This window comes from Aythya marila (assembly GCF_965140915.1).
Source record: "Aythya marila genome assembly, chromosome: 30".
In the NCBI taxonomy this organism is placed as follows: Eukaryota; Metazoa; Chordata; class Aves; order Anseriformes; family Anatidae; genus Aythya; species Aythya marila.
The window spans coordinates 1673675-1700179 of NC_139071.1; the positions used below are offsets into that span (position 1 = coordinate 1673675).

Here is a 26505-nt window from a genome sequence, read left to right on the forward strand (position 1 = left end):
TGACTTTTTCCTCAAGAATTGTAAAAGCAGCACTAAAGTCCATTGGGGAACAGACTGTGCTCACAAAGATCACTTTTTGCAGCACAGTAGGGAAATTTAGCGATTTTTGTAAAGGAAACGTAAACTCAGTCGTCACCACCAGTAGTCTTTCCCGTGATTTTAACATTTCATAACAGTTGTTCTAGCACAAGCTGTAAATATTTAAAAAGGGTTTTGATTAAAGCTTTACTGGAACATGAAGGCAGCTGTAAATAAGCTCATTATCAGAGAGGGTTGCCAAGGACTGCAACATCTGTAAGTCTTACCCGATCATCTGAACCGAGTCAGTGGAGGCCATGGAAAAGCCTGGGGAATTCAGCTTCTAGGCTCAGGTCACCGCGGCTGTACTGGGTGTGGGACCAGCAATGTCCTTACCCCTCTCTTGAGTTGCAGGGGAAGGCCGTCAAGCAAAACTTAACACCAGTTTGATCAATTATTCTAGGTTGCTTTGGTACAGTGCATCCTGATGCAACTGTGAAGTTTATCCCAGAGAAAATACCAGGCCAAAGAAAACAAGCCACGGTATATGAAGTTACCACAGAACGTGCCTGAGTCAGAGTTGTGACAATTGAAAAAGCAATCTTCAAACACCCAAGAAGTGTGGTCACTCAAATCTATGTGTATTTACAAAAAGGCAAGATTTATTGGCTTTTTCAACTTCCTTGATTAATATAACAATTCAAAGCATCCCCCCCACCCCCTTTCCATTTATTTATTAAGAGGTTTTCCCAATATCAAGTAATTTTAAAATACAGGTAAAATTTAATGAAAGTGAAATGTGCTCAGAAGAAACCATGGTAAAATTGCCACTCATCATTTGTAGTAAATAATGTGTTTATGTATATTCTTACCCAAAAACATATAGCCATTAATATACAGAGGCAGTAGCTGGTGTTAGATTATAATCTTGATTACATCCTCTCTGGTACTAAACTATATCTTAATATCTATGAGTATTTAAAATAAGTCTTCATAAAAACTCCACGGTTAGTTTTTGACATCAGAGACTATCAAATGTTAAAACTCAAATGCCACCAAAGTTTGTCCCATCAGATCAATACAAACCTCAAATCTTGTTGTGATTTGCAGAAGTTTAAGAGACTATAAATCTCTCACTGAATCCAGTTTAAAATGATACATACCAAACCTGAATCTTAACCAGAAATTAAATAAGGAATATTTAATACTACAGTAAAATATTAAATATAGGTAGGCCATGCTCAAAATTGCATCTAGTTCCTCCTCAAAGAGTGATCTCGGTTATAACGCCAATTTCAAAAGCTGTAACAGCCTCCTACTGCAGATACAAAAAACTCCACGTCCTGCCATGGAAGTGAAGTGCAGGGAGCTCAGCTCTTCACGGGCTCAGGTCTCATACATTTCTATATACATTTGATGAAATGTACTTGCAAAAATACTTACAGGTTCTCCCTTTCACCATGATAAATACTAACCAATGTTTTGCTTCTTACAAAATCCTTCAGGGAAGCAGCAGATAAAGAACTAAGCAAACAATCAGGCATCAATATTTATTAACACAAGACAAAGGAAACACAATCAATGCGTTAATGGAACACTGTCCAGCCAGATGTTAAATTTAAAAATGTATATCTAATCTAATTTTAAATAAATAAAAACTTTATACATAATTACATAATGCTGTAGTCTGAATTTGACAATGGTAAATAGGTTGACAGAAATTAAAGAAAATTGCATTTAGGGCTAAAATTTATCGTTTTTACAACCTTTTAAAGACAGTTAGTACGACACATCTTAATTACATTTATTTAAATCAGAAATGCAGTGCAAATGTTAACAAAACAGGACTTGAAATTACCTGTACCCACATACTTTGCTTAGGGAATATTCATAAACAATAAGACATACAAAATATTTTAGTTCCAAGTGGTAAAAAAAAAAATAAAATCCTAGATTAAGTTTCATTGCAGCTGTTAGCTTGGAATCTGATGGACAACGACACGAAATAATTTGTCCTCTGCAACTAGATAAGCTGCCAAGTCAAATGGGCATGGAGAATCTGCTTCTTGGGACTCAACACTTGTTTCAGCAGTTATGGAGAAGAGCCCAAGTCTGAACCTGAACATGCAACATCAGAACCTTCAGTCGCCCTGCCAATTTTGTGAAGTTAATATTTCATTTTGTTCTCATATGGAATGACACCAAGCAAGCACTTTGAAGTGAAATGGTCACATCTCTTGACAGCCCTCCAAGACAACCAAATAATCATTTATCAGTTTGGAAGAACAAACTGACCCTGACCTCAAAGAGGCTAGCAATGAAAAATACTTAGCACTTAGTGCTGTACAGTTAGTTACCTCACAGGGATGTTGTAAGGATTAGATAATATCCTCATCTACAGATGAAGAAACTGAAGGAGTGAAATGACCTGTTGAAGGCCTTGTGGCAAGTCATTAGCAGAGCTGGAGTTAGAAATCAGGGTTTCCAGATTCACAGCTCCATAGTACTACTTCTCCAATACACTGCTTTTCACTGCGCCAAACATAGACAAAAGCATTCAATGAAATCAGAACTGGCCAGCTTCTATATGTCACTTACTGGCAATCAAACATAGAATGTTGTCTCATTCTAAGGACAGGACTGTATATTTAGTTCTCTAACAGAGAAATGTAATATACCAAAGCAAAGATTAACAGCATGAGTAAACTTGCTAAGCATAAGAAACTAGCAGATATCTAGCCGTATAAAAAATGGGAGGAAATCAAGTGTGCCATTTAAAAATTCCATTTCAGAGTCAGTCTGCCACATACTGGAAGTCTGATCAAATGAATACATCCACTTTTTATTTCTGAAAAAATGGTAACTAAAAATAAAATACAATCTTAGAATTTAAAAAAAAAATCATTTTTGATGGACAAATGTGGTAATTGTTGAAAGAATTTAGATAAAGCTTTAATTTCAGTAAGAAAAAGTCAAGGCCATCTTTTTTTTATTTTCCTGAAATGTGCAACAACAAAGTGAAGGCTGTACTGCAAGTCACTTTGCTGTGCAAGAAAAATTAAAAAGTGGTGCATAACAAAACAAGGAAATTCTCCCACTTTGGTGGCTGAAAATGAGTAACAACTTCAGTGCGTTCTGCACCCTAAATAAGTAGTTGCAGTACCAACTGTATTAATCACAGTTACACTTGTCACCTTCCTTACTTCGTGGCCAATTTGTTAAAACTAGATATACAAAAAACTTCATGTGCAGGTAGTTTAGGACACACATAATAAGAAACTAGACACCAATAACAGAAAACCTGTCACATCTATGCTGCAGCACAATACCACGACAATTTCACCTGTGATGTTGTCTTAATCACAGTGGCAGATCAGGAAAAAGAAGTCATTCAAAAATATGCACCTGTAAAGTGAAGCCTTTGCAAAGAACTCAAATTGAGACTTGCCATAACAACTTGCAGTTTCTAAATCTATTTCCCCACCACATATTTTTCAAAAATATTCAGAACTTCCCATCTAAATTTTAACACTCCTGACCTCAGTCAGAGCTAACAGAATGCATCAGGAGTTTTTCAAGTACAAAACTGGGATTTGCTTACAGATACACTGTGTTCTGCTCTGACAACTGCCACAGGATCTTCAGAGTTCATACTACAAACCTTTTAAAAACTGCCTACAAATTTTGAATGAGGTAATGTGGAGCATTTTAATAACAAGTTTATTTACACTGTATACCATATTTGACTCAAAAAAAACCCTGCTGCGCTATCTGGTATCAGCTCTCATTGCTTCCAAAGTCATATTTTCTTAACATCCATATGAATTTATAAGATTATTAAGGATTACAAGAAAGAAAGGTAATTATGAGTCAAAACTTAAACACTGTCTCTCCATTAGCCCAGAGTGCAATCACTTACTAACAGCAAGAGCCTGTTCCCACTACTCTAGGGCTTCTGCTTCTTTACAGTTACTAATGTGAAAACCAAGTATTTTGGAGTTTGGAATATTCATTTTCACGAAGTTATTTAACAAGCATTTACCAGAATTACTCCGTTTCATTTTTGTGCCTCCTCCTATAAAAGAAAAATTGCATTCAGCCCCAAACCCAGAAATCCGTAATTGTTTCTAGGGAATGTTTTGAAGAACTCTGGGTCTCCCATTTTACAGAAAAAGTCTATCTACAATGCTTCTTGCTATACCTAGAGGGAATTGAATGGAATAATGACTGAATTGCACAAACAGTGAATTTAACTGTGTGTTGACCTATAGGATTTTTTTTTTTCCTTTAAACACGAGGTTTCAGAGGGTGGAGGCAGAGGCTGTAACTTTGCATCATTTCAGTTAAGCATTTTGGACTTAGCACTGCGATTTCTGCCAGATTGCATGTTACTGTTTAAATATTTCAGCCTCATTTATAGAGATGTGCCTTCAAATCATAGACTTCTACATGCTATGACACACTTCTGGCCAGCAATAAAAGACTACGTACTAAAATAAGAAAACTGGTGTAAGATTTGTGTATCTCACATTATTTGTCTAACCAAATGTAATTATGCTAAGGACCACAAAAGTTACTTGTCCTTAAAAATGCCTACCTTCAGCTGTCATCATTATCCAAGTTAATTTTCTATCTAAGTGAATTATGTATAATAATATTTACATATTTAAAATATAGGCTTTTTTTTTTTTAATTCAAGAAATATCTATATGAATAAGTAACTCTTAGATTCCGTAAGTTATTGATTTGGTCATGGCACAATTTTAAATAAGTTGTGTGATCCCATGGAATGAATAGCTACAGTACAGATGCAAAGTACATTTTATATAGTAGGGAATTGCTGAACTCTGATGACCCTCCTCGTAATAGTTTATTATCTTAACTAAATAAACCCTCCCCTTAGAGAATCCTAAAACAGTATTAGATAAAAATACAAATATGTACAACGGATGAAAAAAGTAACACTACAGTAAAGGCCTTAGGAATTTTGCAGTTCACACGCTTGTCAACTTTGCATTTTCTAATAAAGCTAATATTTCAGTAAACTGTTACAAATGTTTTCCATTGTCTACCACATTTCCTTTTGTCCACTGGTAGTTAATGCGATCTTAATACCACAGGATGAGATGAAGGGAATATGGCAGCAATCTCAAACTTTATATCAAGTATTAGTAATTTTCACCAGCTTCATTTCTATAGCCACCCTTTGTCGTTCGGTGGTCCTGCAAAGTTTCTGAGCATCACTTCCCCCATACACGTTACATGTTATAAGCTACATATATGGGGTCTAACTGATCCGCTAGAAAACTGTCACGGAGATGCATTCGTTGTTTCTCTCCTCTGGAATTGATAGGAATAACTCCAGGATCAACTACCACCACCACTCCCACAATTAGATAATGTTCTTCCAGGACCACATTTGTAACTAGAGGGACTAAATCCAGGGCTTCTTGTTCACAGCCACACAGCTCCACAACAACCACAAGCAAGTTGGTCCATGTGAACACAGCACTGTAGTTAAAAAGAAAAAAAAAAAAGAACAAAACCAGAAAATCCAGTTATTTTCACAAAGATCCAAAGTTTTATATATTTTTTTATCCCAAGACAAAGTTTACCACCTGGCTTTACGTTGTATTTCAAAACAACCTAACTCCAAGACCCAGTCCCAACATATGAAAGATCAGTTCAAGCACATCTCAGTACTACCAGGTTTGACAAATGAACTAAATGCTGCCTTTCACTAGCTCACGTATGAATAGTTCTTTAAACCACAAAGCAGGAAATAGTAATCTCTATTTTGAATTAAGGCTTGTAAGAAGAGATTCACAGACTCAGCCCAGTATTATTCTGATCTATAGAAGGGAAAATAGATGGATATGAAGCTCACACAACTTGCTGATGGTAACACAAAGTAAGGGTCTGTCTTTGCCTTCTGGCCACCCCACTCCACCCATTAAATCCTGTATCTTTGGATAAAAATTGCTACATTCCATCTAGGTTAGGCTAAATTCATTTTTCATTGCTGTTTTACCATTCAGCAATGCTTCTGTGCGTTCGAGATACTGAAGTCTCAATATCAATTGGATGGTAACGCAATCCCCTCAGTTCCAGAGTTTCATCCAGTGCTCCAACAACATACAGTGCATCATGGCGCTCTGGGGAGGAGAAATGGGAAATGAAATGTATGCATACTATGAAAACAGAAAACGTCAGCCAATAAATGGAATTTGGTTAAAACCAAGGGTCTCCTGTACCCCAACACATGGATCAGGATTCATTTGTTACACTCTGTGAAAGAAAACTCTCCATGTGAAAGACAAAGACTAATTTCTGCCATACCTCCACTGGCAGCTGTAAGCTCTGTCCGACGAACAAAACCAAGGTATCCAGTCCGAGCCCAAAGGGTCTGAGCAGCATCACCAAAGCTCAGACGAGTGTTGAAATGATCAGCTTGAAGGGTTTCATTGTCATAGATGGTATAGTAGCCACTGGCTGTGTGTGGACTATTTACCCAAATCTGTATTAGAAGTGGAAAAACTGTCAGATCTACACACTACAACAACAGTGCATGTTTTGAGTATTTAAATAAAGCAGATAATAAAATGTAATGAGGAGGTTATAGTTAGGTAGAAAGATATACAAGATTTTTCAGGTCTAAAAATATTTTGCATTTAGCTCAAACCCCCAAATATCCTATAGGATATCAAAAATGCATCTTGCAGATCCTCTCTCCTAATAACTGTAAACTGAGGTCTGAGTAATTTTTATAAATTCCTGGATTTTTATAACATGTGAGTCCAACAATTGATGGCAATCTGTCAACACAGATTAAATATACTGGTGTGTGATTCAGATAAGGAGAGCAAAATGTAACATTGATCTATTTGGAAGCCAGTCATGTAAGATTTAGAATTGAAGAAGCCCTCATTTCTAGCAGGTTTTCTTTTTCTTTAAACTTAACACTAAAATAACATCCCCTAAATCTGAATGCTCCAGCATAATTCAACAAAAAAAAAGGCCTACAAGTACTGCTACTCACCAGCAACTTACGTAATTAAAAAGAGAGAATATAGATCAAGAAACAGACAACAGGAGAAGCTATCTGAAAAGTAAAATCTGTGCTTACCTCTCCAAGATGAGAATCTCCTAGAGGTCCTTTTGTCTCAGGATTAACAATGACTACTTTGACTCCAGGTAAAATCTAAAGGTCACAAAAAGGAATATGCAATCAGTATTAGTGTCAGCTTCACACGTAACTACAATACAAAGGCTGTTCATTTACCTCCACAAAGGCATGAGTTCACCCATGGAAACTACAAACATGTAAAAACACGCTAGGGCATGTACACTCCAGGTACAATACTCCAGTATGGAAGTATTTCACGTCTGCAAAGCCACACAGGAAAGGCATTATAGGCCTGCAGATTTTGCTAAACTTTGATTTTGAAGACTTCAGTGTTAAAAATTATTGCAAACATCTTCTGCTAATTCATTTAAAGGCAGTAAGAGCTACAGTAAATCCCAAATGGAACCTGATTTCAAGGATACTGTGGACAACACTTTTGATATGATTCATTTACTGTAAAATAGTAATATCCAAATAGTTTCATGCTCATTATAAACCAAAATAACCGTCTGGAAGAGCCACAAGACCACCTTTCCTAGCTACACATCAACATCATGAAGGGCATAAAAAGTGCTGCATGGTCATCAGGTGCTGTGTGCCATGCCACTAGGTAAAAACATGAAGTTACCTTCCCAGATTCTGAAAGCAGCAGGCTTTGAGGAGCTCCCCTTTCCACTAGACGTACTCTGAAATCAGAGAAAACATTGTCAGGAAAAGAAAAGAGCTGAAATCTACTGAGGGGCATGATAGCTTTAGTGACAACATTTTATATAGATGAGTTATTGGTAAGTTTACTTAAACTTACTGTACCTGTCATGTCTCAAGGATTTCAGATCTACATACACCGTGGTGGGATCAGGCCCAGAGGTTCCCTAAAGAGTAAATAGCAAAAAAATATATATATTTTATGCAAGCTCTGCCTGAGCTCAAACATTCCAGGAACTTCATACTCACAGCAGAATTCATATCTGCTTTTCCCTACCTTTGCAGTTGCACTCAAGGAAACATGTCAGTAAATGCAGCCTATTTCTCTCTATACTAAGCGTAACAACAGTGTGAGATGCATCTTGAGGGGGAAAACAGCCCAAGCACTTTCAGCTCTCAGCTCTGGGGCAACTAGAGTTACTGTTTACATGGAACTAAACAGTCCTCTAATGCCATGTTTCAGTAGTTTTGAATATTTCTGATGCAGCTGAAAACAAAAGCTGCTTAAACCTTGTGCTTGCTGTTCTTTACAAAGCAGACATGGGGCTATGCTAAGACAGCACAGAAGCATGTGCAGATGAGGAAGTTTACCAATTCAGAATACAATGGAATCTGGAAATCTGATGCCAGGGACAAGATATGCACTAGAAGGCACCTGTATTACCTGTAAACAGATAGCAACATTGACTCTTGATCCAAAGGTGGTGCTTACAGCACGAGATGACAGGCCAATGTCTTTGAAGAGTTTTGAGAAGGAATGAGTGAGAGAAACTCGTGGTCGTTCTTCCGCAACTACCACACACGTCCGGACACAGGACAGATTAATTCCTCGTGACTGGAAAAGAGTGCAGACACAAATGAGTGCACAGGACTGTATGTGTTAATTACCTCTGCCACACTGCTCCAAGACCTAAAAAGTGGTATTTGCTTTTTATCCTTTAGATCCCAAAGAAATCACTCTAGAAATGCAAGAAAAACTCTGCTCTTGTGTTCATTTCCTCTCTTCAGCTCCTATGTGTAGTTATAAAATGTGTCTGACTAGAGCCTAGAAATACTGCTACAACAAAATCATCGACACTGCTCCTTCTTCTGAGAGATAGTGTAGCATCATGTGCTTCTGCAGTGCCTTTCAGATAAGATTACATCTGTTATTCCTTATTTATATACATGGAAACCAAACCAAGTGAGGCTGCAAAGTCATTTACTGAAGCTGCACCAACTCTTCAACAAAACTTAGACCAGAATCCCTTATTCCTTCTAGACATGATCACAAGGGCACTGAACTGCACTAGCCAGCTGTTCAAACCTGTGCATTATTCCGTGTGCCTGGTGACACTCGACAAGGTAAGCACCTTCAGGACTCTATGCAACCAACAGGACAAGACCAATCCTTAACCTTGTAAATGGAATACACAAATTATTTCAGTAAACCCATGCAAAAAGCCACCTCAAGCCTTTTACATAGCTTTTTTTTTTTTTTTTTTTCCCTCCTTCCTCTCATCTCTCAAGAGAAAACACCTTTATTTAGCCAAGCATTTAACGTGTGTGCTTTACATCATGTGCTGGTCTGAGCCTTCACTGCAGACTGTTATATAACCAATTCCTCTGCATAGCATTTTGCTGCTGGCATCCTCTCCTTAGGGTTTGCCCAGCAGTCTCTGACACTCGCTGGCAATGTGCTACCTACACTGCAACACATACACCTTACTCTATTTCAATCTTTTTAATTTCCTGAGGCTCCAAACATTTCTTTTGCTGCTTTTGCTTTTGAGCAAGCTGTAGACTGGGGACTTGTGCATCATGGTACTGTTGTGCTTAACAATGATATCGCTTTGCTTTACAACAACAGTTTAATTACTTTATGTAACATAACATTCAGGAAGAACTTCTTACCTTTAACATTTCAACTTGGTTTCCAAGTCCCTTTGTGCACAGTTCCATGACTGAATAGGAACAGAAAGTGTCCCTTATTTTATACTGGCTGACAGTAGATAACCAGAGAAAAAGATTGGATTCCAGCTCCATAGGAGGAATTAAAATTGACTGGTGTCCAGAATACACACTGTGAAGAACATCAAAGAAGAGAATATTGTTCTGCAGCAAGTAGTTATCTTTAAATTAATATTTACTGTATTTTCATCTCACATTCCTGCTAGGTCCCACAGCCCGCTTTTGGTCCCTGATCAGAGGCAAATTGATAATAGCTACAATGCCCACATTCGGTAGCAACACTGAATTATAAATACAACTTAGTTTACAAGAATAACAATTTATACACACACAAGCGTGCACACACACAGTCAGAGTGAAGGAAGAAAACTGGCTCAACCACACAGTTTACAGAAAGAAAATTCCCTTACTGCAACATATAATCAAGGAAGAAAGGCAAGAGAAACATTCTGGAGCCAGTAATATTCAGCAGCACAAATATGCATAATCAAGATAGGATAACAACTTGCTAATCTGCAGGAAAAGGGAACATATCATTGTCAGCTCACAGAGAAATTCTCCTCTTACTGTAAATTAGTCATTCTGGTAATGTCAACATATCTGTCTGTAATTACACCAGCTAGAGACAGGGACTGTCATTTCCTACTTAAAACCAGCCGAGTTAATCTTCACCCTTTTCCACTCAAAGGTCATACCTGCAAAGGCACCAGAGCACAAAACCTAGTCCACAATAGGGGTCGAGACAAATTGCAATCTGCCGCGAGGAGTAGAGCTCGCACTGAAGCTTGATTGCCCTGCAAAGGCCACTCACTGCTGCGTGGGACATCTGCAACAGCAAAGACAGAGAAACTGTGCTGAAATTCCAGAACATCAAAAGAGGACTTCATCAAGACAGATAATGAGAGGTTTGCCTTGACAGCACTTCTCAATAACTGTATTTCTTCTTACCTCCCATAGCAGATGAAGAGCACTGCAAAACCCTCTGAGCCACAGTAAACCAGAAACAACGATACCAATAGCTACTGCTTAAAAGCTTTAGGTATCTCAGACCCCAGCTGATCATTAATGCCAGTCTAAGGCTTTCTTTTTGTTTTAGTTTCATCATATCTTCTCAATCAACTGCATTCTTATCCTGCTTTTGGTGTAGCAGCGGAAAGCCAAAGTTCACGGCTCTGCTACTCACATCCCTCACTGCTCTCCTAACAGGCTACTCTCCAGCGGGAGGCAGTAGCAGAATTCCTGATGCTCCCTGTAGAGACCTGTATTCCAGCACAGCAGAACTAATTCTTCAGTCTGCAGTCATACTGCATTCTGTGCAGCAAAACCATAGCTTTATTGGAAGAAAAGTGAGGTCTTTATTTAATCTACAAAAGCCAGTTTTGGTGGAGGTATGCAGGAGAGGTGGTTCAGATTATCAGGCAGAGGAAAGACTCCAAAAAAAACATCTTCTAAAACCATTTTACTGTACCTTTACTCCTGTAAGCATGCCTGTTGTGGAAACACTAAAATCTAGATATGCTAACATTTCAGACGTAGGTGGTTTATAGATCTGAGACAGCCGCTTCCTGGGCAAGTCATCTGTGCAAGAAAGGAACAAACAGATTTGATTTTTTAAATACTCAACTGGTATTTGAAAGGAGAACTTTCAAATAGGCTGAGGTGGACCACAAAGCTTTCAATTAATTCTTTTTCCAAAACAGACAGACTAGTACATGAGAAGACTTTTGCCAAAGTTCTCATGTAGCAAGTTATTCATTCTCAGAAAAAGGGAGAAGAGACCAACCAACTCTTCTGTGTGTTTAAAACATTAAATACATGCTTTTACTTTTATTTTCTTAACCTCCAAGGCCAAAGGATGGAACATGACTACATAATAAGAGACACAATTAATGCAAAAACATAGCCTGCTTATTATGTTATCTGAGTTGCTCACTCTCTAGTGCCAGACAAGGAGACAAGGTAAGTTGACCATGACATGAGAAGCTGTCATAAGGGAATTACTGTTGTCTGCAACGTGATTTTTCAATAAAATTATGTTCCATTTATATCTCAAAAAATGCAGAAGAGAGATGAGCAAACAAGGTCAGACATCTTATATCTTGGATGGTTTCTAAGTATTCAAACAAAATTGTATGAGCCATCTGGTTAACATCTACAGTGAGGGGCAGTGTTTCCCTTTGGTAATCCCTACACAGAACTTGATAAAGTCTTCTAAGTCCATGGACCACACCTGTGTCGATGATGGTTGGCCAGGTTTTCACATCTACAGCAGCAGCTGCCTCTCTGGATTTCAGTAGTCTCATTAAGGTCTGGGTTGTGAGAATACAGGCAGCTTTACTGACCTAAAAAGATAAACATTTGCTTAAAAAAAAAAAAAAAAAAAGACAAAAAGCACATCCCGCAGACACTGTCATTGCAAGACTTGATATTCAGAGAATATATTTTACCATCTGTAGCCAGTTTTCCCAAGCAGACTTGCATTAATTTTCAACACTTCCTTCACTAAAACCCCAAATGCAGATTAAAATGCAAATAAGCATGGCAGGACCTTTAGTCCAAATCTAGCTTCCTCCCCATGGCTATAATGCAGAGACATCCTTTTCTGGTTACCAAACTTGTAAAGTAACTAATAGCAGGATTTGCACCAGTAAGGAGCACCAATATGAAATTTGAGGTAACATCACATGTTCGTTTCCCTCAGAAACCAACTGTTTCAAGGCAATTTGTGTTGCCACATAAAAAGGAGAGGCGGTTCTCGCTTGCATCTTATGAATTAAATCACTGTCCTTCAGGTATAAGACGTGCTTCAATCACTGCTGTCATTTAAACAGCCTGGGAGTTTGGACAGCTATGTTACCCGTTCAAATCTGAGAGGCTGAAAGAAGAGTGCTCGAGCCCCGCTCTCAGCGATGGCCCCGTTACTCACTTCCACGATCATTCGCACAGTGGGCAGAGTAGCAGTGAGGCTCTGAGCATGAGGTGGTCTCACGGTCACGGGGATGCAGCCAGCATACAAACAGCCATAGAACGCGGTGATGAGCTCAATGCCTGCAAGGACACGATAGGCTGTAGCATGCAGCGCTGGTGGATGGATACCCTGGTGACACCAGCCTTTCCTGGTGATGCCAGCCTTTCCCCGAGTACTTGTTCTCTGAGCATCAGTTAAAATTTTAATTAGAAAAAGGAACACAGGCTAGTCACTCCCACGGCACAGATGTGTGACATAAGCAGTCCAAACACTGAGGCCAGCGTGACAAGGAAGCTAAGAAGCTTGGGATAAGGGGCTGGGAAAGCAGAAGAGACTGCAAAAAATATTCATCTTTCAATAAAAGAACATCCCAGCTGTTAAATGACTCCAAAGTCACGACAAAACACAGTTCTCTGGCAGTGAAAGTACAAACACCAAAGAGCACCTCTTGGTAGCAGTGAGCATCTTACACACGCCGAGTGATAAAGCCGTGTGCTGCTGGCCACAGCAGACTGCGCTGCCTCCTGCCCCCAGCCTCCTGCTGTAGAAGAGGCACCTAACAGTCTTGGAGGAAGCGCCCGTTTTCCACATGGCTGAAGGTGATGGCACCACTCTGTACCAGAAGCAAACTACATGCTTTCCCTGAAGGAAGAGCTGCTGACTGGCGTGACTTCAGGCAAACGAGACCTGAACAGTCCAGGAGCTGAGGAGCCTCTGGTAGGGAGACTAATTAATCAATTTCTCCAGCACATGCAGCGTGGTCACACGTTTCTAATAACCTTGAAGTGAGCAGATCATACCAGAAGTTCTTTGATAACCACAGAAGTTTTAAAAGCTTTTGTTCTTAGAACAAAAGGAGACAGCAAGAGCTCACAGCATCTCTCCAGGAATGAGAAGGTACAAATCAGCTCTTCCAAAACTCTAGAGAATCGAAGTTTGAGTCCTGATACTGCAACTGAAAGACATTAGGACAGCTCTCTGTGGAGTCAAAACTAGATCAGCAAGTTATGTAGTCCCTAAGGTACTGCTGCTTCAACGATCTCTCCTATATTTCCAGATCTCAGTGAGATTTCAAAGAAACACCACGTAGCATTTCCACAGTGGGATGCAGCTCTTATTAAAACTTGCTTACCAGGAGGATAAAGAAGCACCACATTGTCTCCTGCATTGAGATGTCCTTTGTCACAGAGAACTGATGCAATTCTCTCAGCCTTTTTGTGCAACTGAAGGCAGGTGGCTGTGCACACAGTGGTTCCCTTGAAAGGAGACAAAAATGTTCTAAACAAGGGCTGGCACAACATGGCAGTAAACCAGTTGCTGGAACCAAAGACAGAAAACAAACAAAACCAAAAGAACAACCCGACAACCTTGCTTACTACCCTCAGTCTATAGCTACTAGTTACTGATACCTATGCACTGCTGCCATTCATTGAGCTCTTTATCCACTACGATATCAAAAAGATAGAAACAGAGTTAGATCTGCTCTAGAAAATTCTACCTTCCAGGGAGTCAGTTCAGGTCTTCTTGCACCAGAACCTTGCCAGAATTTACTCAACAGGGATACACCATTAAATCATACAGGAACCAGTGAGACCTACAAACACGTTCAGTTTTAAAATGAAGCATTGAACCATTATGGTCATTAAGATGACAATGGCCTACAGGTTCAAAGGTGCCAATTTTAAGTTACAAATCCTAGGGCAATATCTGACACAGAGGCTAAGTAGAGGACACTACAGTGAGCAAAGATATTAAACAGTCTCAAATTTGGGCTGAACAGCATGCTGTGGACCTTCAAGAAAACTGACTGTACCTTGGCATTTAATAGAAGGAAGAGCGGGTGGTCAGGAGTTGCTTGAGCTCTCCACTGTAATACCTCTGTCAGGAACTGGTGCTGAAACAAAGAGGTGGTAATTAAACACTAGTGCTTCAATTTCACAGGCAATACTTAAGTCTGCTTCACATTGCTGCTCTGCAGTCAGCTTTAGGGCAAACTCTTTTCCCATCCTTTAGTTGCAACAAATACCGATTTACCTTTTTAACTAAATCATTGTCTTCTAATTGACCAAGATCTCTCCCAGAGGCTTGAGCAATACGCTTCCCAGCGACCAGGTTCCCCACCATCACAGAGGCAGGGCCAACACCTGTTGATAAAGAACAGCCACGGAAGAATCAGAACACAGGAACACACCCACATGCTATCAATGGTGCCTTTCCAAATTATCTGCAGCAGGGTAATGTTTAAAACAAGCAAAAGCTGACAGGATGGGAGGCCTCACAGTGACTCATGTATGACCAAAAGGTAAGTCACTCTGTTACGAGGCAGACTGAGTTTCTTCTACCCCAAAAAAGGAATTAACACAAAGGAAAAAGTGCTGCTTTGTAGAGGAGGCTCTAGGTCTGGGATGCACTGCCAGAATCAGGACTTCTAATGCAAATGATAAGGAGCTGGCCTAGAACTGCGAACAGTTGAAGAGCAAAAGGTGCAAAGATTCTCTGTAGAATCTTTGGTGTTCAAAGATTCTCACTGCTCCTTGGCACAGATGAGAAGAGAGGTAATGAAATCTCACTTATGCAGTTCAGAAGGCATTGCTATTCTCCTCCTCATCAGCAGAGACAACCCCAATGTTCCCAGAGGCAGGAATCAAAATTCCTGATCGACACTAAGAGAAGCATCAAGCCTGCCCTAGCCATAAGTCATAAGACAAAAAAACAGCTTCCTAGGTCTGAGGTGGTAAGCTTCAGTTTACTAATGTTAAACAAAACGTTACCTGGTTGTTTCTGCCTGGGTTTTGGCAAATTTGTCACACACGTGTGCGGGCACATGAGGATGTTGCACGGATGCAGAGAGCCCTCCAGAAAGTGCTGTTTAGTTTGTGAGATATGGATCCCTCCCAGTGGAGTTTTTGGCAATGTATTAGCTGGCACAAGAGCAAGGCAATATACACCCACTTGGTGAATGCTGTCAATTGCCTAGAGAAAGGAAAGATGGTCGTCGCTTGAATTGTTGGTATTACTGGAAACGGTCTAGCGTTACTGGCTTCACTGACATACCACAAGACAAATCCCTACATTGTAAAGTACTGAAGGAGTGAGACAGTCACTGTCATTCCATCTGCCCTGTGTAACATTAGCAAGCCCTATGGTAAGAGTTAAGTGCTTGTTAGCATCTCTTCCTTTATAATCCATTCCGTATACATGAAATCCATTTTTAAATCTTTCATGACTAAACTCTCAAAATATACAGTTGCTTGATGAATCATATGATTTTCAACTTAGGATTTCATCCATCTGTCTCCTCTTTGCCATCACTGTTCCTTTTTGTCCGCCTCGCCTCAGCATTCAGGCAACTAATACATTATTCACATCACCAGGTACTTCCCTGACTTCTCTCCCCAGTTTGCATACTTCACAGCATGCGTGCATGCAGCTCTCAAATTAAGCATTTGCAACTCATTCTACTTTCTTAGGACTATGCTTGTTCAGCTGTTTTAACCATTCTCTGTTCACTGTCTCCCTGCTGAAAACACATCTCAAAGAAAAGGGCAACTTTAAAGCCTAACTTTGAACACCAGCACAATGTAATCCTAAAAGCAGAATTGCTACGTTTGAGCACTGGATCTCATTTGCAGCCTCAAGAGGCAATTGTGTTTCTCTGCACAGTCTCCTTGCTAGCATAATGCCAATCACTTTGTCAGAGCTTACGCTATTCTGTGTTGCAGACGCTTTCCCAGGACCTTCAGGACATAACAGAACAGCTTGTACACAGCAGATGTACCCAGCTTGCAACCTTGTAAAAATACCTTGTGCCAAGAGGGATCATGAGCCTATGCTCTTTCCATCTGTAGCACGCTGGTGGCCTCTGATCTGCCCACACGCTGCACAAACTCACCTCATCCACCTGTACAACTGGGCTTACCTGCAGCACTCGACTCATCCACTGAAAACTGTCCTCTTCAGATGCATCTGGCCTCTGCTCTGCAACCACCACAATCCTCTCATCATAGAAGACGGATACTGAGAATACAGCAATCCTAGGGACAATGGGAGAGAAGTATTGACAGGAATGTCAAATTTGCTCCTTGGTGTAGGCAACCAGAGAAACAGATTAAAGACAAAGCTCGTAAAAAACAAACGACCAACAACAAAACAACACCACAACCATGGGGCAAATACACAGAAAAAAACATTAGACAGTTAAACTGAGTCATAAAGGAAATACTTTGTGGAATAAAGGATTAATTCCACTTTCTGATTAAATTCCTACATAGCAAAGGCCCCTGAACTCTCATCCTGCTCTCACAGTCCTGTTCCAACCCTGTGGTAAATCACCAATGCAAAAAAAACTTTAACATTTTCTATGTGATTGAGGCTTAAAACCTTCTGTCAAGTCTTAGAGATATGAGCTCTAAATCTTCTCCATGATCTAGAAAGTTATATCCACAACTGGTAAATAAAATTAAGGACCTTTGAAAATTAATGACATTCATCCTTACTGCAGAGCATCAGCCAGTAGCCAGCTACTACAGAGACTTAAAACTAAATTCTACAGAGACTGAGAAATAAACTTTGCAGTGTCTCTGTGGCTGACTTATTTTGTTACTCAATTCCTTCCCCTAAATTACACAGGCTTGAAGAAAAGCCAGACAGAATAATTGACCTGTGTTAGGCAGGATCAGGCCAACTTTTGTCTAAACCAAAAACATATGAATTCAACTGACTTAACCAAACAAACCAGTTACTGAAGAGAAACTGGAGATCACAGTAAAAATCACATTTCATTATATTACATGCATAAGTTTATGGGAAGAGGCAAGGTTTATTTTGCTAACCTTCCTCTGTAAACTGTTTTTATCGACTCTACAGCCAATCCAGTTGCGACAATGTCATCAGCGTTGTGTCTGCGCCCGCTGACTGTCAGCAATCCATCCATTTTTCCAACCACAAACACCAAGCTGCCCTGCAAGATAAAAGGGTATCAGTCAGTAACGTATATAAAGCAGGTATTCAAATGTCTTTGATAATTTGCATATTTTATAACTACTACTTGGATCTAGCTATTGAAATTATAGGCAACAGAATTTATATAAAATATTTTCTCTTTCAATTACACCTCTTATAACTAAACCAGGAGAAACATTCAAGCAACTCGCTGAGACAAGACTCTAGCACGTGAAGCAGAGCCACCATACAAAAGATCCTTACATTTGGTTTTAAAAGAAAAGAACTAGTGACCTAAAAACGTAAGAAGCAATACAATAAGGCACTGTAATGACAACGTGCCCAGAAAGGAAGGGTTCTCACTGGTTCAAACACATTCTCTCTCAACTGCCTTGTCATCCACAGCTAGCAACTATGTACACATACTTTTGTACCCAAATTATTTTATTTTAACAGTTCTAGACTGTTAGCACAAATAAAACACAGCAGGGCAAGCTCAAAAGCTGTGTTACGTACAGGTCCAACAAAGCCCAGCAAGCCGGAACGGACAAATGGCACATCACCCACTGGAGAGCCAGCTGAGTTCACAGGGATAACCTGCAACAGAAGGGAGGACATTGGAGGCAAAGTGGATTTGCCTGAGGGTAGAAAGACATTCCCCTCAATGATTCTGCACTGAAAACGTCTAACTGTAGCACGGTTTTCAGGGTCTCTCTTTAAAAAACAACATTAACGGTTCAGTTACAAAAACAAGAGATCATACAAGACCCAGTTCTACACAGAAAAAGAGGAAAGAAATATGCATTTGACTATACATACCTCAAATGTATTCTTCGTCAGCCCTGCCAGCCCATAATACATCATTCCTCCTGCTCTGGAGCTAACACAGATTTCACCAATCTCATCTGTTTTACACAGCTGAGGGGGTCCATCGGGTTTCACTATACACATCATTCCTAGGATAAATTATAAATTGTTTAGAAAAAAAGGCCCCAAGGCTTATGTAGGAATTAACATATTTAACCACAACAAACACAACATGTTTTGGGGACTCCTGCAGCACTGAGGCTGAATATGGGAGAGAATACCAACTGCATCTTTTTCTAAAATCTTCCAGTGTTCTAGAGCATTAGCAAAAAGATCTTACAGGGGACTCCTGCATATTCTTACCTCCTGGCATCACGTGGCCAACATCCTGAACAGTGAGAGCAGAGTTTTTATCTTCAGTGTTGACACGAATCACACCAAAGCTCAGCCCATTCATGGACAGTATGGCTCTTCCAGGCAAAGGTGCTCCAGGGACCCCAGGCCTTTGAAGGACACGCAAATCAAAATGCCAAATCAGACATACAAGCTATTATCAGACTCTGATGAAGATATCCAAGTACAGAAGAATGCCTACGTCAGTGTCTCTTCTCTACGTCACAGATTTAAAACTGTAAGATGGCAGCAGAGATTTCCCCCAGAAGAGCCACAATAAGAAATTTTACTCTTGTGCATGTGAATCACAACTCTTCTGCCAGGTCTTTAGCTTAACCAGCGTTAAACACCAGCTCCCAGGTCAGATGATTTTAGTGCTATATATTTACAGGAGGCAGCAACAGACAGAAAAACTGTGAAAAATACTGTCTAAAGTGACATTAAATTCAATCTCTGATTCAAAAATACCACACTGGCTGGGTAAACCAAGAGCAGAAAAAAGCAGTGCACACTTCTTAAAAGCGCTTTTGAGCTATCGTCCATCTTAGAGGGAAAAAAGCACTTACATGCTAGGAGAAATGTTTAACGACTTAGCTACTTGAACACCCCGAGCGCACACAGTAAATGTCAGTGGAGCTTATTACATGCTGAAGTCAACTACGACCAACAGATGTGTGCACAAACCTTAGCCAGGATCACTTAATCTAGCAAACAGACTGCAATGCTCTATGCCCATTACCTCCGTATTGCAATAGTCATCGCTTCTGGAGATGTGGCACATGGACAAATTGCCTCTGGTTTAAGCCCATGGCTCTGAAACAAGCTCAGGAAGGCATCACATGAAGAAACAGACCCTGGAAAGAAAGAAAATATGCAACTATGACTTTACATAGTTACATTTTAAAAACTGTCTCTAAAATAACCTAAAATAAGTCCAGTATATTTGCAGAGTATATATATACACCGTATCCCTTCTAAAAACTCCACGTAGCATCTCCCAAAATATCAGCCACAAAGGAGTGCCTACTGAACGCGACTTGGGAAAAGGCATGCTCTCCTTGAACAAGTCTGCTTTCCTCCCCCAGCTTGCTCTGGAGTTGGTAGAGTTGTTAGACACTCATAGTACAACAAAATTAAAATATTTTCCAAACCTGCAATGATTAGCAGACATGTAGGGTCTGTTTCTACGCAGTGGGCATAATCAAAACAGGTCTAACGGTATTCCAAGCATCCCTTCCAGTTGGTACCTCTAGATGAACATTTTTTTAGCCACTTCGCTAGCAGCATTCCTTACAGATCTTTCAGGGTATTTTTTCCCCTTCAATTTTCTTCTCAAAAGCCTTTACCTTATCCCCAGTGAGCAATTTAAAACCAATCTCACTGTGCCTAGCAGAATTCTGTTTTACGCATAAGAGCTCTTCCCATTCAACTCTCCTGCTTCTGCCTTTGCAGTACCTTTCACAACTCGCACTCAGAGGATGAAAGCACAGAAAACCCATTGCCCTGGCATTCAAGTACCACAATCCACAGTTCTGTGTTACTAGGCAGCTGCCCTAACTTTGATCTTCTTGGAATTAACTACAAGAAGAGTTCAATTTGAGCATATGGTAACAACTCTCTGAAAAACCTCTCTTGTGGTAACAGCAGAATGTGCATACTCACAGGGATTTGCACCATCGGTTACAATCAGCATCCGTAGAGAACTCAAACTGACATCTCTTTGGTCTCGATGGGCCATCATGGCCCAGTGCAAGTCTCGACACTTGACTAAAGCAACTTTTGCTGCAATCCGACACAAAAATAGATATCAGAACAAATAAAAGCTTTCCATGAGTCGTTTTTACATGAATATACACTCAAACACTCTATAAGAATACTCTAAAGCAAGCAAGCTGTATTTGAGCCTGCAGTAACAGCAAACCCAACTAGACAACAGCATTGTATGCAGGACATTTCCCCCACCAACTCAGCCAGGGTCTACAACTGTTGTAGCCTCTCCTCCAAGACACATGAATCGTTACCATCATCTGAATGTCCTCGTTAAGGACTTGGGATCTTTCTGTGCTCAGCTATTTTTTTGATCTCATGAGACTTCATGAACACAGGCTGTGAGGTCTCCAAGTTCTCTGCAGTTTGCTGACGTCCATGTTGCACTAGGACTTTGTGCATATTTAGAAATAAAATAGTGTTTTGGCCCATTTGCCACTGAAGAGCATGAAGATAGGCTCTAAAGCATTTTAGATTTTAATGCCCTTCACTTGTTTATTCTGAAATCTTCAAGCTGAAGTTGTGGAACGTGCACAGTTACCTTTGTGGGTATGAACCCTCTGCACCCATGACAGTGGACAGGTTTTCATCACAGAATAGGGCACACTGATAGTATGCAATTTGTTCATTACATTCTGAAAAACGGGAAAAGGATTTTTAGCAAAGGGCTAATAAAACATATTAAGAAGCAGAAGCAGGAGTCACCCTTGGCCCCCATAAAGCCCTCCCCCCCACCTTAAATCCATATACATTTACTGATGATGCTTCTACGCTTCCCACCAGATCTACAGTTCTCTGGTATGGCTGACTTAGTAGGTAATGGTCCTTAAACCATCTCCTCACATGCTGCAATTACGAAGAGTTATGAAATGCTTCAGAAAGCCTTCACAGGCTCAACTCACCGTTAGAATGCCATGCCACAACCCTGCATCCTTCTTAAAATCCAAAACATTCACTATTGTTTCACCTGGAAAAATAAAATTGCAGTTTTGAAGCAAAATGTCCTTGGACAATTGAGACCATTATTTATGGTCAAATCTGTATACATTTGTATCTGTCATTTTATTGTCAGATCTGCTCCAAGAGGTACACAAGTAGGAAGCAAGTACAGAGCCTTGTTTGTCTGATTATACATTTTACTAGTCAGAGTTCCTTGTTATGCAAAATAAGGCAACCAAACAGCAGTTGAAGAGAAGGAACACATCCCAGGAAGTTGCAGGAAATTTACATTCCAGCGTGTAATGTACATCAGTAGAATAGAAAGGGTCTTAACCTCATTATGCACGAGCAGTAGCAAGGGAAGAGAGTAGAGAACATCATTGAAGCACTGACTCCCAGAAGCAGGGGAAATCAAAGTGATGGCTTTCAAAAGACATACTCTGCATTTTAAAGTACTATGACATACAGCTCTAAAAATAAAGTTGAACTCAATAGATATACAGATTAGTTTTTTTTTTTTCTTCATTCTTTTGTTGCTTGTGACATCACCTACCTTCAGAATAGTTGCAAGCCTGAGACAAAGCTTGACAGTGAGATAGCATTGCGATCCGAGACACTGTAACACCCATAACACTGCCTTCTTTGCTAGTCTTGTACTGCAGAAGAAAAAAGGTCATGGTGTGAATCTGGATCCCAAATATGAAGAAAATTAAAACACAGAGTCCATCTTAAATAAAATTTTGTTCCTCTAAAGGTCTGAGAGAGACTCAAAAAAGTCCTTGCTTGTAGAAAAGTATCAGCAAGGTTCACTATGGAAAAGATAGTCGTTCAGGTATCAAATGTGTTCAGAGTAATCCCAGAGATGAAGAGAGTAATTTAATGCATTTGTGCTTATTTCGTTATTACTACTTCTCAGAACATCTCCTTCTCTTCCTGTAAGTAAATTGGAAAACCAATTGGTAATTTTAGAATAGCCTAATTACTGTTACTACTTAAACCACTGCAATTCCTAGAAGCTGCCTTATTGGGATGTACAAATGAAAATAAGCTCTGCTACGAAGGACAGAAAATTCCAAGTGCTGTTGATTTAAGTAGGTACAGAAATCTGTGTAATCAAGTACACCATCTCAGCTAGTCCAGTTGTCTCCACTACTAGCTCTCTGGAACAAGAGCAGGGTTCTCCCATTCTTTTTAAGCAGTGCTCAAAGGCCACAAAAATACTAACAACTAAAATAAGCTTCACAGCAGGCTGTACACAGCGAAGGGCTTGCTTCAGTGGCTAAAAACTGAGAAGTTTAAGGTACTGAGGTGATGGTATTCGCTCTCTGATGATTAGAACATTACATTCAGCTCACAGGAACTACTTCCTATTCCCCATACACTACTTACCTCAATATATGCTGGCTCAGTTCCTGCAGCTGAGATGTTGGGCTGCCAGTCCTTAGGAGATTTGGAGAGGTATTTTGAATCTGTCACAACCCATTTGAGTCTAGGCCAACCTAGAGCCAAAATTAAAGTGGAACATTAATACCAGTTTATTTAGTGACGGATTTATATTCTGCAAGAATACTCAAAAGCCCCCCATCGTTTATCCAACTTCAGTTATGCAAGCACAATAGCAATCCAACCCAAGCTGCTAGCCAGAAGGCATTTCTCATCAGGGAGTTCAGTGGGCAACAAGGCACTTCCTCTACTCAGGAAAGATCCCTGCAGTATTTCTAAATATAGCTTGCTGTAGCATTAATAAAACTGCTTCTGAACCTGCCAAATGCCACTGAAGGGATCTGAGGACAACCCTGGCTCCTGAGGTGGATTCATCACGAATTCCAGAACAACAGGGTAGCTCTGCCAGATACATGAATCAATCTATACCATATGCATAAAGCCCACAACAGTAAGCGATGCTGTTGGAACAGTTGTTCACTTTGCCTCTCCAAAATGCATTCAGGCTTTTGACAACTACTTTCAGACAGTTCAGTTAGTACAATCAAAAGCGAGCCTATAAGCAAACTAACCTTTAAACTGCACAATTTCTCCATTTTGGGTTTTTGGAAGCCCTTTCAGACAAACTTCGGTGGTGAGGGCCAAAGCGATCCCACAGCTTCCCAGCAGAAAACCAATCTGCTGACCACCAGCATCCTGAGGAAAGAGGCGTGGAGAAGAGGGGGAAGAGTCATTCCTGTTTAAGGATGCAATAAGTCAACTTTCCCCTTACCAAACTCCAAGGCTTGGTAATGCTCTGGTAACTGGATGGTAACATTATGGATCACACTGAGAGGAGACGGAAACAACCCATGCTCGCAAGCACTCTTTCTTTTGGTTTGTCTTTTTCCTCCCACATCCAATGTCTGGCAATGGTTTGAAGCTCTGAAAACCACTGTCTGGCAGGGAGGAATGCAACCACTTCCACGTTTATGTAATAGCACATTTTGGAAGATGATATATCCAGCACGAAGTCATGCTGGGTGAAAACAGAGACATACCTATAAGCCAGAAAAAGTCCACAGGAAAATAGTAAGTCATTGCAGAAACGCAGAAGGGCTACTTAATCTTCTGCTTACCCAGTCTGCTCTTTTCAATTTGTTTTGAAGTTCAGAAACAAAAAGATTACGTAACTGGGGATAGTTTGCCCAAAAGATACCCAAAGCAAATATTGCATTGGCAAAACGAAGATGCATTGCATAGGAAATCCACAGAAAAGGAGTGCTCATGTCCAGTGTATAGGCACTGAGTGTACACCATTTATTTTCATTAATGGAAGGCCAGATGCTTCAAAGAAGAATCATGAGGCCAAAAAAAAAAATCAAAATGTGTAATTACACTGAAATAACAAGGCTTCTGTTTCCCCAGTAACTAATTTCTATTGCACAATGATAAAAACACTGAAATGAAGTAGCTCACTAAGAAACCTGATTGGACAAATGCTAAGTAAAGCTTTAATTTTATATTTGGTTGCTATAGCAATTGTCGTGTTGAAGACAAATGAAAGCAAAGCTCTGTGATTCCCATAGTATTACCAGACTAGCTTACCATTTCATTACCACCTTTCTTGCCATATGCTTGCCAATATCCTATTGCTTTTGTTAACTCTTATGAAACTGTCTAGTTTAGAAAAACTTTAGACTTTAAAAAAAAACTTTAGACAGTTTTTGACATAGCAATAATATGGCAGTATTGCAAAAATTCTGGTAAGGGTAAAGAAAATGCTTCGTAGAGAATTTACAAAAGGTGCCAGGAAGTCTTTGGAAATATTTAATACCTCCAGCTTCCAGCAAAATCAGACACTAAGCATGGTTGGAAATGAGCCCCCTTCAAATGAATCAGTAGGCAGATTTACAGCATTATCTGTACCATGCAAATTATTTGCAATAATAATCGTCAATACTACTGTAGTCAGAACTACAGCATTTAGGCAAATGGACCATTTGCAGCTGCTCAGCACAGCTCTCTGGTCAATACGTTTTTCCATTTTTAAACTCCTATTCCAGGTTCACAAAGGTCTCGCACGTTGCGTTGATACAGAACTGCTCAGGCAGCAGCAGGATGCTGTGAAACGCTTTCAGAGGTTGATGGCCTGACTTGGGTTTCATCCCACATCAGCCTACCACTCCTCTAAGTTCCTTCAACGTTACCTTTCTGGTAAGAGGTACCTCTATAGGCACTGGTATGACTTCTGCTAGGAGACAGCCGTAAAATGCCACCATAAACATGACTGGGTCATTGTTGGGATAAACAAGGGCTACCTACAATTCACAAAAATGTTTTTGTTAGTTGAAATACAAGGAAAAATTGAAAAAGTTCAAAACAATAGTGACTAGAAGTCAGAAAACTGTTATTTCACATTCTAACAGAGCATTTTTCACAGGGTTTCTTCAAGCACTCTTCCACAGAATGCGTTATGTGCACTCATTCCTCATGCAGTAACAGCAGCATTCCCTGCGCACACATACACATAGATTTGCACATACAGCCAAAACAGATCTAAAATTCTGTATTTCTCTCAGGTGCAATGTTCTTCCTTAAGACGTGCTTCAAGGTCCAGAGCCAAGAAGTTGCTTAGAGAGGAGCCAGGAGGACTGAAAAGTCACAAAAGTATCATTCCCAAATAGCCTGTTCCTGGGATAAAAGCCTTGTTATTAGAAGAACAAGGTTTTAGTGTCTGTGGTAAATTACAGCCCCCCCCCACCCCCCGCAAAACCCTCTTTGTTTCAGAGGGAGAACCAGACAGTCCCAAACTCATTACCCTATCTCCAGGTTTTAACACGGGTTCATTTTTGGTCCCCAGTTTATTAAGCAGTGTGTAGGCCAGCTTGAGACTTCTGCTCCACAATTTGCCTAGAACACAAAGAAGAGAGATTTGCACAACTCTAAATCAACCCAGCAGATGAGAGAATATTTCAATTCCTGACTGCTTTAACCGTCTACAGTCACCTCTGTTTCAGTTATGCTTTGTCTACAAAGCTCTCACAAGCCAGGAAGGTGTTTGCAACCCCACCAAGACCAACAATCCCATGTCCTATCCACTACTGCTCTTCCAGAAGAGTTTAGCAGAGGAAGCCAGGGCCCAACTCACCGTATGTGAGGGTATAAACTGGTTTTCCTGTAACATCCAGTGCTGTCAGACAGGGGCACTTAGCCTGTGTGGTTCCCCAGCGCTGCAGGGCTGCTTCCAAGGCAGGAGGCCAGTTACAAACAACTCCCAGTGGTTCTCCCTTCACAGGTGTCATCTGGCGTCCCTCCGGCTTGGGCTGATTCGGGTCAGGCTGTGGAACTGAAGAAAATTCAACAATGTTCCCAGTTCATCTTGGACCGTGTGTTCCCAGGCAGTTAAGCTGCCAAGGCACACTGAAAACAAACACTTTTCCTTATAGCCTTTAGGTTTAACAACTTC

The 26505-nt window shown here is 40.2% G+C and overlaps 1 protein-coding gene across 3 annotated transcripts in view; it reads right to left on the minus strand.

Moving 5' to 3' along the window:
* Nucleotides 1-1554: 1554 nt before the first annotated feature.
* The window catches only part of DIP2B (disco interacting protein 2 homolog B), a 68234-nt gene continuing 43283 nt past the window's right edge, over nt 1555-26505 (minus strand). For 2 of the 3 annotated variants that reach the window (XM_082781258.1, XM_082781256.1), the window contains 31 exons: nt 26188-26385; nt 25858-25949; nt 25247-25357; nt 23630-23753; nt 23004-23113; nt 22168-22270; nt 21578-21642; nt 21217-21310; nt 20571-20690; nt 19648-19762; nt 18879-19018; nt 18528-18664; nt 18225-18305; nt 17600-17727; nt 16687-16801; nt 15539-15740; nt 14802-14911; nt 14581-14661; nt 13900-14023; nt 12726-12847; nt 12030-12141; nt 11268-11377; nt 10495-10625; nt 9743-9911; nt 8514-8684; nt 7955-8016; nt 7773-7830; nt 7145-7219; nt 6358-6535; nt 6050-6173; nt 1555-5529 (listed from right to left, as the gene is read on the minus strand). In XM_082781258.1, coding sequence (XP_082637384.1) covers nt 5277-5529; nt 6050-6173; nt 6358-6535; nt 7145-7219; nt 7773-7830; nt 7955-8016; nt 8514-8684; nt 9743-9911; nt 10495-10625; nt 11268-11377; nt 12030-12141; nt 12726-12847; nt 13900-14023; nt 14581-14661; nt 14802-14911; nt 15539-15740; nt 16687-16801; nt 17600-17727; nt 18225-18305; nt 18528-18664; nt 18879-19018; nt 19648-19762; nt 20571-20690; nt 21217-21310; nt 21578-21642; nt 22168-22270; nt 23004-23113; nt 23630-23753; nt 25247-25357; nt 25858-25949; nt 26188-26385 — 3815 coding nt within the window. In that variant the 3' untranslated portion in view covers nt 1555-5276. The remainder of the gene's footprint in view (nt 5530-6049; nt 6174-6357; nt 6536-7144; nt 7220-7772; nt 7831-7954; nt 8017-8513; nt 8685-9742; nt 9912-10494; nt 10626-11267; nt 11378-12029; nt 12142-12725; nt 12848-13899; nt 14024-14580; nt 14662-14801; nt 14912-15538; nt 15741-16686; nt 16802-17599; nt 17728-18224; nt 18306-18527; nt 18665-18878; nt 19019-19647; nt 19763-20570; nt 20691-21216; nt 21311-21577; nt 21643-22167; nt 22271-23003; nt 23114-23629; nt 23754-25246; nt 25358-25857; nt 25950-26187; nt 26386-26505) is intronic. The other variant, XM_082781257.1, reaches the window with a different exon arrangement.